Source organism: Hylobates moloch, unplaced genomic scaffold, assembly GCF_009828535.3.
Source record: "Hylobates moloch isolate HMO894 unplaced genomic scaffold, HMol_V3 SCAFFOLD_14, whole genome shotgun sequence".
Classification (NCBI taxonomy): domain Eukaryota; kingdom Metazoa; phylum Chordata; class Mammalia; order Primates; family Hylobatidae; genus Hylobates; species Hylobates moloch.
In genome coordinates, this window is record NW_026652289.1 from 13,547,422 (window position 1) to 13,561,654 (window position 14,233).

Below are 14,233 nucleotides of genomic sequence, written 5' to 3' on the forward strand. Positions count from 1 at the left end.
TCTCACCTCAGCCTCCTTAGAAGCTGGGACTACAGGCATGTACTACCATGCCCAGCTAACTTTTTATTATATTTTTTTGGTAAAGATGAGGTCTGACTTTGTTGCCCCGGCTGGTCTTAAACTCCTGGCTGAAAGTGATCCTCCTGCCTTGGCCTCCCCAAGTGCTGGGATTACAGGTGTGAGCCATGGCATCTGGTGTGAATATCTCCTGGTAAGTGCCTTGTACTTTCACTTTCATTAAGATGTCTTTCGACCGTGTGAAATTATCTGAAAAACAGGGATGAAACACTGTTCTGCTCCATCTTCTCTGCAAGCACTTGGTCTCCATCCTCCTCTATTGCCTCCCTTTTCTAGTGAATGGCCAGATAGGAACTATTGCAGGTTTTATGGGCCATATGGTCTCTGTTGCAAATATAACAGCTCTGCTATTGTAGTGCAAAAGCAACCACAGACCATATATAAACCATCTTTCCTGCATGGCCTCTATAATCTTTAAGAAACACACATTGGGTCACATCACTGCCTGACTTAAAACGTATAGATGGCCTCTTCCCTCTCCTAAGCTATTAGGTTGGTGCAAAAGTAATGGCGGAAATCGGCCGGGAGTGGTGGCTCACACCTGTAATTCCAGCACTTTGGGAGGCTGAGGGGGGCGGATCACTTGAGATCAGGAATTTGAGATCAGCCTGGCCAACATGGTGAAACCCCATCTCTACTAAAAATACAAAAATTAAAATTAGCCAGGGTTGGTGGCGTGTGCCTGTAGTCCCAGCTACTTGGGAGGCTGAGGCAGGAGAATGGCTTGAACCTGGGAGGTGGAGGTTGCAGTGAGCCAAGATCACACCACTGCACTCCAGCCTGGGTAACCAAGAGAGACTGTTTCAAAAAAAAAGGAATGTCGGAAATCACAATTACTTTTGCAATGAAAGTCAAGTCCTGACCACAGCCTAGGAAGCCAGCTATGACCTGGCCCTTGTCACCCTCCCCAAGTTCAACTCCCGAGAACTTCCGCTTCCTCTCTGCTTCCCACTCCGGCCTCCCATTCCTCACTCGTGACGCATCAGATGCCTGCACGCTCTGGTGTTTCTGCATGTGCTCTTCTGTTAGCCTGGAAAGTTCTTTCCTCCCTCTTCATCCAGCACTACTAGATACCTCCCCCTGCCTTAGCCTAGCCAGGTCCCCTGTCATTTAGTCTCAGAGTATCTTGAATGTCTTCTTCACAGCCCAACTTACAATCGTCACTCACTCGCTGAGTGGGTGTCATCCTTTCTCTCCACCTAGAATGCAAGCTTCCTGAGGGCAGGGACTGGAACCGTCTTGCTCTTTGCCAAATCCCCAGTGCCATCTCTGGCACAGAGTGGGCATTATGAAAATATTTGCTGAGTGCATAAGAGGAGGGAATTGTGGATTTAAGCACTCGGCTTGGCGCCCTGGGGATGGGACTCCATAAATCAGTTCCCTTTTTTTCCCTCTCCTCTTCTCCTGGGAGGTGGGTGTCTGGGTTCTCCTGCCAGGAGAGCTTCTCTCATAAGACTCCAGGTGCCTCTTGGCCTAGGCCTGTCTCCTGCTAAGTGAACACTCTTTAGGGCAAGTCTGCATCAACTCTGCTGAGATCCAGCCACCAGAGATGGACAACATGGGCAATGCTTGGCAAGTCCATGGGAACGAGGCTTCCTAGTCATCTGAATCAACTGGTTTGAAGTTACAAACTCACCAGATGTTGGTCAGCTGGAATCTTAGTGATGAGCTGGTCCAACGCCTCTTGTAGCCAAGTCACTTGTGCAAAGCCGCCACTTGGCTGGGACCCCAAGCTCAGGCCAGGGCTCTCTCCATGGTCCCAGGCTTTACACTAAGGGCACGTCAACTGTTCTCTAGAATCGCTTGGACTACTTTATACTTTTGTGTCTCCTTTTCCTATTCTGTATTCTGGAAAAACAAAGTTTTCCTTGTGATTGAACAGAATCTTCACCCTGTGTTATTGCTGGCATTGTTCTAAATTTAGCCTTGGTTCATCCCCAGCTGGAGTGAATGACTTTAATTTGGTCAGCTGTTGTATGCCCTTGGGAGCCTCCGAAGGGGGACCTATGGCCTTTAAGGCTCCTTTCCACGCTTAGATCCTGACACTTGGGGCAAACGCACACTCCAGCTCGTTCGTGTACAGATAAGACACCCAGAGGCCATGGTGAGGGTTCCCCCTGTTGGGGCCCTATTGCTGTTGAGAGGATCAAGGCAGCAGTCAGGGCCTGAGGGTTGTCCAGAAGAAAGCACAAAGTGTACCGAGTGCTGGTCTGACAGCACTTAGGGGTGTGACAGAAACCTTCTATCATGGAACTAGAGATTGGAGACCGTGGGAACACATCCGAATCCACATCTCTGTGACAAGGTGGTGCTGATTTCCAATGGTTCTCCCTGGTGGGGGAATCACACAGCTCTGACTCTGGAGCGTGTTGTTGTGTTTCTCTTTCAGTATGAGCTTATCTGCGGCCCTAAAGTTCCTCCCTTATGGAACAATGATGCCTCCCAACACAGGACATCCCAGGCTGCAAGCCTGTCCCTTCGGCCCAGCTTCCTTACCCCTGCGCCCCAGAAGCCCACAGCAGGGCCTGCCAGAGGCTGATGACACATCTGTCACTGTCCCAAGGGGGCAGGGGCAGCGACGGAAATATTAGGCCACAAAAGGCATGCCTGCAGGCACATATGAGGTAAACACCCAAAGCCAGATGTCAATGAAACAGTAATTAGGTGGAATAGGAGAGGTCATATTCTCATGCAAGACTGTCTAAATACATAGTCCCCTTGGGCACAATCTGCCAGGGGACAATGGCTCATGCTGAGCCATCTATTACACTGCCTTGCTAAGAACTTCCAACACACACTTACATACACAGATACACACGCACATATGCATGCACACACATGCATGCATACACACACACACGCACCCACACACACACATGCAGGCACACATACAGATACACACATGCACACACAAACACACATACAGATACACATACATAAAGACACATGCTCACAGACACATGCACACACACATGCACACATGCACACACATGCACACACACACATACATACACACCACTCCTTTTCCATTTCTCTAATTTCCAATGTTTTTCTATGAGCTTCCTCAGAGTCATGATCTTGATTCTAGAATGAATTCAGGGAGTAAGTCTGTGTTATTGAAATGACAGTAAATTCAAACATGCCTAAGAAGCTTTTTCAATGTTGGGGAAACCATCTCACAGATCATTCAAATGACCCCAGGAGACGCTTCACCAGGGACCCTTGGACATCCTCCTGTCCCTTCCGCCAACCTCTGTGCTTTAATATCAGGGGACAAACCTCTGGATTTTGATTTCTCATCTCCTTGTCCCCATGTACACTGGACTGCACTACTGTGTCAAAGCTACTTGCAGCCTGACCTGGGAAATGTACTTTTGGATTCACTCCATTTGCCACCTATTTGGGTGGTTTGGGCTGGAAACTGCCCTGCTCACACTCTTGGCTCCCAGCTGCTTCTGCTTTGGGGGTGCCTAGAGACCGCAGCTCATCCCGTGGGTCACATCCCCACAGTGGGGCCGGGATGTGACTGATAGTTGTCTGGGCACCTCTCTCCAGCAGCAGTGAGGATGGAGCTCAGCACTGTGTGACATTGGCTGGTGGCCACTGCCTGTTTAGGTCGAAATGGCCCAGCCTGATGTCCACATGCATCCCTGTGGCACACTGGCCTGCAGACCCCCAAGCATGTGCTGCATGCTTCCCACCTCTAGAGTGGCCACCCAGACAGCAACACAGACACACCAAGAAAACCCACAGGCAAGCCCAGAGGTGCCCATTCTACTAGGGCCTTGTGAGCCTCCGTGATTTTAGTCACAAGCTTCTTGTGGTGATTTCATTTAGCTAACATCCAACACAGTGCATTTAGAGACTCTTTCTCTTGGACATTGTATGGAGGAGTGGTCATGGTTTGCTGAGATAAATGTCCCCAAACACCCCTCAATAAAATCAAATAACAGCTCATCAAGTCCTTACATTTAAAAAAAAAATGGACATCTTATAAATAGCAAATATTGGATGACAGTAAGGCACAGGAAAAAGCTCCTAAGCCCAGGTCAGCAGTCATCATTCAATTGTTCCTTAATTACTGACTGTGCACCTGTTCTGTACCAGCACCACATCCTAGATGCAGGGATACCACATGAAATAAGATGACAAAGCACTTGACCCTGTGGAGCTGAGCCACTAGCAGGAGAGATAGTCACTAAACGAATATCTCTATCCTGTGGTTTCTGGGAATGACAATCACATAAACGGATAGAAAGGGATGGAGGAAAGCTAATTTAGACAACTCAGGATCATAGTGGGGAGGTGGTTGTATCCTTCAAAATTCAGAGTAGCTGGAGTGCAAGCCTTGTATTAGCTGAGCCTGAATCCTGGCCCTGCCGCTGTCCATGGTGTGCTCAGGCAAATGGCTCAACTCCTGTGACCACCAGCTTCAAGTGCAGAACAGGGGATCAGAGTCCCATCTCTCAGAGTTGTTGCTATGGACGGAATTGTGTTCCCCGCAGTTCACTCATTAGGAGCTAATTAAGGTTAAAGGAGGCCGTAAGGGTGGAATCCTAATCTGATAGGATTGGTGGTTTTATAAAAAGAAGAGATGTCTCTGTCTCTGTCTCTCCCCCTCTCTGCCATGTGAGGACAAGTAAGAAGGCTGCTGTCCGCAACCCAGGAAGAGAGTCCTTACCAGAAAGTGATTGGTGAATACTTTGATCATGAAATTCTGGCCTCCAGAACGGTGAGGAAATCAGTGTCTGTTATTTAGGCCATCTGGTCTCGGGTACTTTGTTATGGCAGCTGGGCTGGCTAAGGCAGTTGTTGAGAGGAACGGACAAGGTAGTTGGGGTAAAGCACACAGCAAGGCCACAGCTCACTGAGCGCAATGTCAGTCTCGTTCCCTTTCAATCGTTATTCTCTGTCTGGAGGATTTTCATGATGGCTTTTCTCCAAGAAGCTCCCCAGGGACTTTGTAAATATGGGGATATTTCTGACAATAAAAATCCTTACAGTTCTTAACATTGACAATGATCAGGAACAGCAAGACATGAAAATGAGAAGGTGGCTAGAAAAGAGAGGACCCACAGAAGAAACCAACAACCACACAACACACACACAGGAGGAATCCTGATGCAGGAGGACAATAGAATAGCAGGGGACCCCAAGACTGAACTCTGCATCTCATGTATTGAGATCATTCCCTGATATGGTTTGGCTGTGTCCCCACCCAAATCTCATCTTGAATTGTAGCTCCCATAATGTGCATGTGTCATGGGAGGGATGCGGTGGGAGGTAACTGAATCATGGGGTGGGTCTTTCGCATGCTGTTCTCGTGATAGTGAATTAAGTCTAATGAGATCTGATGGTTTTATAAAGGGGAGTTCCCCTGCACAAGCTCTCTTGCCTGCTACCAGGTAAGACGTGACTTTGCTCCTCATTCACCTTCCACCGAGATTGTTAGGCCTCCCTAACCATGTGAAACTGTGAGTCCATTAAACCTCTTTCCTTTATAAATTACCCAGCCTCAGGTATGTCTTTATTAGTGCATGAGAACAGACAAATACATTCCCTAAGCCTCTATTTTCCTCTGAGACAGGCTTACCCCAAATAGCCCATCTTTGCAGGCCTTGAATAGTAATACTGTTATGTGTTATATTAACATGTATTTTACTGAAGGTCTCTGGTTTTTGTCTCTCTGAACATAGGCAGGCGTGGCTGAAACTTGCAGATGGCATTCCAAAATGCGTTCTATCTTAAGATAAGCAGAGAGGGTGGTAAGGAAAAATTGTACATACCTTCCCCTCAATGAAGAGGTCCCCACGGTGTGGCAGGCCTTGGTATAAGCCTTTTGGCTCTGCTAATTCATGAGGGCTGAGTCTGATTGATCCTCACGGGGCAGACTAACAAGGGAATCCTTGACAACCATTAGGAATAACACTCATGACCCAGAAAGTGGCTCTGTCTTCATGGGGCATGATGTGTCTTGTTTACTAAATGACCTTCTGGCTCATTTTTCTTCCAGTCAGGGTTGGAATTCAATAATCTTAGTTCCTTCCTGAATTTTAGAGCTGGGAAATGCATTCCTCGGGTTTCTACTTTTCAAAAGCGAAAAATATCTGTGGAGCTCAACTCCTAAATAGTGTGACTTTGTCTGTTTATGTGGTTTTCTTGCTGACTGCCTGGTTGCGACTGTGCCTGAACTCAGGCCTCTGTGTTTCTGAATCTTAGAAGCGGTGGTTGGCATGTCAAACTTGAAGTCATCGTCCTTTAGTTATCTGAGTGCTATAATTGAACAGCACATTTATTAACAAGACTTTAGTAAATCCATCAGCATTCTAGGAAGCTTTGATTCATTGACCTACCTCTAATGTAAGCAAAGGCTGCCAGAGAGTTGCTAACAAGAATTCCATCTTTCCTCAGAACCTTCGATCCGCTTGGGTCGAAGTTTATACCTGTTTCATGAAAAATGCAAGACCAATTAATCACAGCTGTTCATAGTACGCCTATTCTAAGAGACCCCTGCTGCTCCTACCCCAGGGACCGCCGGAATTATTAAAAGTCACAGAAATCAAACAAATGGGCCTCTGGCTAAATTACAGAAGATTAACCCAGGAAGAACACTTATTAAATAGTAAGCAGTCCCCAAAAATATTAAAGTACAAAAAGGATTAGAAATTGTTTTAAGTGTTGGTTCCAACTTCAGGTGCTGGTCTTCCACTCCACTGTGGAAGGGAACAAATGGATTTTTCCATCCTAAAGACAGTGACATTCATCACACCCCTCAGAGGCTTAATAACATCTCGCTGTAATTTATTTATTTATTTATTTATTTATTTATTTATTTATTTATTTATTTATTTTTGAGATGGAGTTTCACTCTTGTTGCCCAGGCTGGAGTGCAATGGCGCAATCTTGGCTCACTGCAACCTCTACCTCCTAGGTTCAAGCAATTCTCCTGCCTCAGCCTCCTGAGTAGCTGGGATTACAGGCACGTGCCACCACGCCCAGCAAATTTTTGTATTTTTATTAGAGATGGGGCTTCACCATGTTGGCCAGGTTGGTCTCGAACTCCTGACCTCAGGTGATCTGCCCGCCTCGGTCTCCCAAAGTGCTGGGATAACAGGCGTGAGCCTCTGCTCCTGGCCAATAATATTTCACTTTAAGCATGGAGTTGCTGTCTGTTGTGTGGCCAGAGATAAAACAAGCCTCCATTACAGAGGGAGGTTGTATTGGGCTACTTTTTTTGGAAACAACAGCAAAATGTGGGGCAAATCTGCTTTTAGATCCTGGTTACACTGCTGGATAGAGCTTAGCAAGCCTATGATGGGGTATCCTGGTGGCTTGGGGGACTCCTAGCCATGTCAGACAGGACAGATGCCTTTAAGGAGAGACGGCACAGCGCTGGCTCTCAGGACCCCACTGCAGGGGGACCAGGCTCTTTATGGATCGGGTGGGAGCCCTGTTAGGAAAAGAAGTGGAAGCTGGGTGCGGTGGCTTACGCCTGTAATCCCAGCACCTTGGGAGGATGAGTTGGGTGGATCGCTTGAGCCCAGGAGTTCGAGACCAGCCAGGGCAACATGGCAAAGCCCTGTCTTTACAAAAATAATAATAATAGTTAATTAATGAGTTAATTTTTTTAAAAAAGAGAAGTGGAGCTAAGGAACACAGAGCCTGCCAGAAAGCCAAGGTGGCCAGCTAGAAGGACACAGAAGAACATTACCAATAGTTCTCTCCGAGCTTTTGGACTAGGGGTGCTTTCATGTGGTTTTCATATCAAACATACTTACTTTTATACTTAGGGGGGAAAGACCTAATACATATAATAAAGGTAACACAAGACAAAACTCTCACCATAGCCTAACATCTTAGATGCTCTACTGGGTCTCTGCAGTTTCTATTAGGGACCCCATGGGTTTGAATTCCATTCTAGATTTGATAAGAAAATCCAAATGCTTAATCCCCTCAACCCCCTACTCCTCCACCCCATTTACAAAAGCCAAGTGAAAACTAAGGAGGGGCTGGGTGCAGTGGTTCACACCTGTAATCCCAGCACTTTGGGAGGCCAAGGCGAGGAGAACACCTGAGGTTAGGAGTTCGAGACCAGCCTGACTAACATGGTGAAACCCCGTCTCTACTAAAAACACAAAAATTAGCCAGGTCTGGTGGTGGACACCTGTAATCCCAGCTACTTGGGAGGCTGAGGCAGGAGAATCGCTTGAACCCGGAGGCAGAGGTTGCAGTGAATGGAGATTGCGCCATTGCACTCCAGTCTGGGCGACAAGAGCAAAACTCCAAAGAAAAAGAAAAAGAAAGAGAAAGAAAGAAAGAGAGAGAAAGAGAGGGAGAGAAAGAAAGAAAGAAAGAAAGAAAGAAAGAAAGAAAGAAAGAAAAGGAAAGAAAGGAAAGAAAGAAAAAGAGCAAGAGAGAGAGAGGGAGGGAGAGAGGAAGGAAGGGAGGGAGAGAGGAAGGAAGGGAGGGAGGAAGGAAGGGAGGAAGGAAACTAAGGAGGAAGGTGGCGTGTACAGAGGTACAGAGGCCCTCAGGTCCTAGCTGGCCCTGGGCCACAAGAGTGAAACTCCGAAGAAAAAGAAAGGAAGGAAGCAAGCAAGCTAAGGAGGAAAGTGGCATGTACACAGGTACAGAAGCCCTCAGGCCCTAGCTGGCCCTGGCGCCTACGCAGCTTCCAATGGGCTCAGCTTTGCAAAAAGCTCATTGTGTAACCCAGGAAGCCCAAATTTATTTCTGAGCAGATGTCTTTTCAAAGTGATTTTCCTTTTAGGACATGAGAGGAGAATGAAGGGGAGGTTTATCCTACTTCTGATTTTTAAAAAGTCAAAACAAAATAAAATAGTGTTCATTTGCAACTATTGGCCAAAGCACTATCATCACCAGACGGGTACCTCAAACACACCTCCTGACAGCCCCTTCCATTCTAACCAAGGTGTGCCCAACTGTGGTCACCCAGGAGCTGTTTACCTTTACTTAAAGAGAAATGCTGGTAGTAAGCCATAAAAATTACCATATTCACCATCTTTCTGCTTCAAAGAAGGTTTTAGATTAGCAATGGCTGGATCAATCGCTGTGAGTATGTTCTTGGGAACTAAAAGCCAAAAAGAAATATTTTAAATTCGTGGTATATTTTTAAAATGTGTACTCTTAATATATTTTTAAATGCAATGTAGGTAAGATTTTACAATCACTTTCCAAATCAGTGCAAGAATCACTCACTCTTCCTATTAAATACACATACATACACACAACCCAATGGTATCCACGTGATTATCAAATGCTCTAGAGAGGTCATTTTAGGCCCATTTTGCAATATTAAAAAAATGGAGAATAAAAACAAGATATGATATATCCATCCAGCAGAATACACCTCAGTAATAAAACGGAATGAAGGCCCGGCATGGTGGCTTACACCTGTAATCCCAGCACTTTGGGAGGTCAAGGTGGACAGATTACTTGAGGTCAGGAGTTCGAGACCAGCCTGGCCAACATGATGAAACCCCGTCTGTACTGAAAATACAAAGTTAGCTGGGCGTGGTGGCACACAGCTGTAATCCCAGCTACTTGGGATGCTAAAGCAGGGAGAATTGCTTGAACCTGGGAGGCAGAGGTTGCAGTGAGCGAAGAACGCACCACTGCATTCCAGCCTGGGTGACAGAGTGAGACTTCATCTCCAAAAAAAAAAAGTGAAGTACTGATAACGATACATGCTACAACGTGGATGAACCTCTGAAACATCACATTCAGTTAAAGAAGCCAACCATGCACACACACACACAAAACCATCCATTGCCTAATTCCATTTGTACAGAATATTCAGAAAAGGCAAATCTAGAGACAGAAAGTAGATGTGTAGATGCGCGGTTATCTGGGACCAGGGGGGTGGGAATGGGGCAGTGACGGCAAATGGGCATAAGGGAGCTTCTGGGCACTGTGAAGATATTTTAAAACTGGAGGGTAGTGATGGTTGCACAACTCTAAATTTACTAAAAATCATTGCATTGTATTCACGTGTAATAGAATTTTAAGGAAAATAACACCTCAATAGAGTGGTTAACTCTGGGCTGGGCATGATGGCTCATGCCTGTAATTCTAGCACTTTGGGAGGCGGAGGCAGGTGGATCACTTGAGGTCAGGAGTTCAAAACCAGCCTGGCCAACATGGCGAAACCCCATCTCTACTAAAAAATACAAAAATTAGCCGGATGTGCTCACTTGAACCCAGGAGGCAGAGGTTGCAGTGAGCTGAGATTGTGCCACTGCACTCCAGCCTGGGCGACAGAGCAAGACTCTATCTCAGAAAAAAAAAAAAAAAAAAAAAAAATAGGGTGGTTAACTCTGAAGATGAGCTTCCCTGGACTTAGTAAAGCAAAATGACTGTGACCAACTCAAAATCCACTATCAAACTCTCCCAGCACCTGCTCTTCTGCTTTCTACCCCAAGCTCTTTGCCTCTGTGTTTCCATCGTAAATCTGGAAAGAATTCGAAGACCCTGTGCTAAAGTGATTTGCTAAATATTATCAGAAAGGACTACAGAAAGATGCAGAGAGGATGGCAGCGTGACCGACTCCTCTGAAGGTGGTTTCAGACTCTGCCGAACTGACCCTAAGAATAAGCCCTGGGATGTCAGAATCCCCAGGCAAAGCAGCCGGCAGATGACAGCACCCGCTGAAACAGAGGGCAGAGCAAGAATTCTGCAGGCCAAGCACACTGCCGCAGGCTGGGAGGAGGAAGTGGAAACTGAATATTCCTGCTGCATAAAATTGCTTATTTTTGTTTGTTCCTCAGCCCAGCTGAGATCTCGGAGAAGTAGCAACAGGAAATGGAAAGAAAGCTAAAACAAACTGCAAATTCAATTGCACTGCTTTTTTAAAAAAGAACAAGTGAGGCATCTTCAGCAGCAAGAAAACCTTGTTTCCTCTCTCAGAGGGCGTAACTAAATTCTTCTGGGGATGTCCCAGGATCAACAACCACAGGACATTCCTAGATTTTGAGTTTTCCATGTACAGGAGGCCCTGGCGCCTTCGTGCCCATCAGCAGCAAGGGAGACTTTCCAGGGAGGCCCGGTGAAGTTGCTGGAGGTGGCTGATGATTTCCAGGGCCTCGAGGAATGTCCCTTGGCTGTCCTCGGGGCACACCACTGATCCTGGGACCATGGCAGCTCCGGAGAGCTGAGCTGAGCTGCTGCAAAATGCTTTCTGCTTTAATTACCTCGCATTCATTTCTGGGCCCTGAGAAGGATGCAGTAGCCTAGGAAGTGTCAGCTCTCCCTGCCAGGAGTGGTACTTCTTTCTCATGTCTGCCTCTTGGCTTGCTCTCAAACTATGGCTTCAGGAGGGCCTTGGCTCTTGGCAAATGCCAGAGGCTTTAAAGTTTGAGAAAGAATCAGAATTTTGTAGAGGAGCTCAGAGAGGAAGGGCATTCTAGGATGCACTTTGCAGAATAACCAGGCAGTGAAAAGGTTAAATTGGCTGTGTATGACACAGGCCACTGCAGGGAATGTGCCCCTCTACTATGTGAAAATGGCTCTGATATCCGGAGAATCTTTTAGGACCTTTAAAATCACCGTTGTCAACACACTTGTCAGATTTTTGCATCTCCTTGTTTCAAACTGGTTCAGAATGAGGTCGGGGACTGGGGTGTGATTGTTCACGCACCCGCTCCACTTCCGATATGTTGGTGAAAACACTAGGAACCACTCTTCATGGAGCTCCTACTGTGTGCAGGACCCTGTTCTCAGCAGTTTAAACCAGGGTCATCTTCCTCCTCATCAACACCTTTCCTCTCCCACTCAGCAACCTCAGCGTCTCGGCCCCTAGTGTGCAACTAGTGTGCATACCCTAGTGTTCACCCTACAGTATGGTTCTCTTTGGAAGACTTAAACCACCATCCCCAATCTAAATTAGGCCCCCTCCACTGTTACAGTCTTCTGCCCTTTTCTAAAATAGCATTTGTCACAATAGGTCATGATGATGTGTCTGGCTAGTTGATTAATGCTTGCCTTTCTCCCTCAACTGCTCACCCCATGAAAACAGGACCGTGTCTCTTTTTTTTTTTTTTTTTGAGACAGAGTTTCACCCTTGTCACCCAAGCAGTGACGAGATCTCAGCTCACTGCCAACTCTGCCTCCTGGGTTCAAGTGATTCTCCTTGTCACAGCCTCCCAAGTAGCTGGGATTACAGGCATGCGCCACCATGCCCAGATAATTTTGTATTTTTAGTAGAGATGGGGTTTCACCATATTTTCCAGGCTGGTCTTGAACTCCTGACCTCAGATGATGCGCCCGCCTCGGCCTCCCAAAGTGCTGGGATTACAGGCGTGAGCCACCGCAACCGGCCGTGTCTCTTTGTTTATTACAAAATCCCTGGCACCCAGCACAGCTCCTGACACAAAGAACAATGTCCTGAATGAGTGACAGAAGGAAAAAAAGCTTGAACTGGGACATGTGACCCCCAGGCCCTGAAAGCTCATCTTCATCTCAGCATTAGTGATGTGGTTTGGCTCTGTGTCCCCACCCAAATCTCATAATTCCCACGTGTTGTGGGAGGGACCTGGTAGGAGGACCCTGTGGGAGATGATTGAATCTTAGGGGTGGGTCTTTCCCGGGCTGTTCTCTTGATAGTGAAAGGGACTCACGAGATCTGACAGTTTAAAAAATGGGAATTTCTCTGCACGAGCTCTCTTTTTGCCTGCCGCCATCTGCGTAAGATGGCACTTGTTCCTCCTTGCCTTCCGCCATGATTGTGAGCCCTCCTAGCCACGTGGAACTCTAAGTCCAGTTAAACCCCCTTTTTTGTAAATTGCCTAGTCTCGGGTATGTCTTTATCAGCAGTGTGAAAACGGACTAATACAATTAGCTAAGAAGAGCCTCAGCTGTAGGAACTGTTCTTGCCTCATCCTTGAAAGCACACTAGAAACTGCACCTTTAAAAAAAGTTTTAGTAAATGTTATTGTACAGAATAAAAGAATACATCATGATTCTGTAATGATTTTCTCTCCCACAAGAGCATGGGTGAAAATCAGTAACTTACTTATGAAAATATTTTAATTAGGACTCTAATAAGATAATCTGTACCTTCATACCTTGTCTTCTGAATATCTAAATGGGGGGAAGTTCACCTGAAAAAGTTTCCCCCAGGAAACCCATGGTTTCTTGGCTCAACGGACCCATTAAAAAAGTCCACCTATATCAACTTTCTGCCAATCTGGAGAAGAGTTGTTTTCTTTGATCTAATGTCATGTGTTCACAAACTTCTAAAATATTTGCCAAAATTAAAGTCTGCTGGATGGTTTTCCCCTTAACCCATATTCTTCCATTCATTCCAAATACTATCTTCAGTGGATAGAGTATTCCCACTTCCTGTTTGATTTCACAATCTGGAGCTAACAGCTTTCTAATGAAGCCCAGTCACTTTAAAAAGCAGACCATCCTGTCCAGTGACATTCATTCCATTGGCTCATCCATAGCTGTCAATACAGACCTTCTCTGGTTCCATGTCTTTATTAGCAACCACAAATTGGCCATAGATGAGATCTCCAACCTGCGCATTTGGTCTGTTTCTTTTAGTTGCACCTTCAAATGCCAAGTAAGACAAAGAAACTGGCTCACTCCCTCCAACATCAACTCTGAATATATCTCCAGATTTAGCTGTCACTATGCCAGTCACCTGGTCTCCTTTCACTAGAATATACTCCGTTCCCAGGGCTACGGTGGCCCCAGCCCAGTGGTGTCTCAGCTTTCCTGGTCCCCGGCCAAAACTACACCTTATTTGGAGGCTAAAGTTCTGTTTCTTATTCAACACTCTGATGAAGAGGCCTGAAGTTACTGGAACCTCAGTGTGACCCGTGTCCAGTCTACCGTCCTCCACTCTACCAGACGAGCTATCCAAGGATGTACTCAGAGTGACCTTTTTGGCCTCTGGGGGAACCTCAGCCAAAATGGGCCCCATGCTACTTAGAGCTACTTAGATATGACAGCAGGAATAAAGACAGAGCAGGTAAAGCCATCCCTCCTGTGATGTAAGAGTGGGTGCCATTATTTTGGTAATACATTTATATAGTCACTTCATCATATCTATTGCAGCATTGATATTGCAGAGAACAACATTTTTAGTTCAGGATATAAAAGTCTAAGGATGCAATGGAATATTATTACA

The 14,233-nt window shown here is 46.2% G+C and overlaps 2 protein-coding genes across 12 annotated transcripts in view; one reads left to right on the plus strand and one right to left on the minus strand.

Moving 5' to 3' along the window:
- Nucleotides 1-14,233, plus strand: part of LOC131381120 (putative T-complex protein 10A homolog) — a 123,140-nt gene that overhangs the window by 68,200 nt on the left and 40,707 nt on the right. The window contains exon 4 of one of the 7 annotated variants that reach the window (XM_058427269.1): nt 13,645-13,824. The exons of the other annotated variants lie outside the window; for them this stretch is intronic. Coding sequence (XP_058283252.1) covers nt 13,645-13,707 — 63 coding nt within the window. The 3' untranslated portion in view covers nt 13,708-13,824. Of the gene's footprint in view, nt 1-13,644; nt 13,825-14,233 lie in introns of those variants that run through there. 7 annotated transcript variants of the gene reach the window in all.
- EVA1C (eva-1 homolog C) overlaps nt 1-14,233 on the minus strand; it is a 112,187-nt gene that overhangs the window by 4,563 nt on the left and 93,391 nt on the right. For 4 of the 5 annotated variants that reach the window (XM_032174532.2, XM_032174534.2, XM_032174536.2 and 1 more), the window contains 2 exons: nt 9,089-9,169; nt 6,432-6,521 (listed from right to left, as the gene is read on the minus strand). In XM_032174532.2, the coding sequence (XP_032030423.1) occupies nt 6,432-6,521; nt 9,089-9,169 (171 nt within the window). The remainder of the gene's footprint in view (nt 1-6,431; nt 6,522-9,088; nt 9,170-14,233) is intronic. The other variant, XM_032174533.2, reaches the window with a different exon arrangement.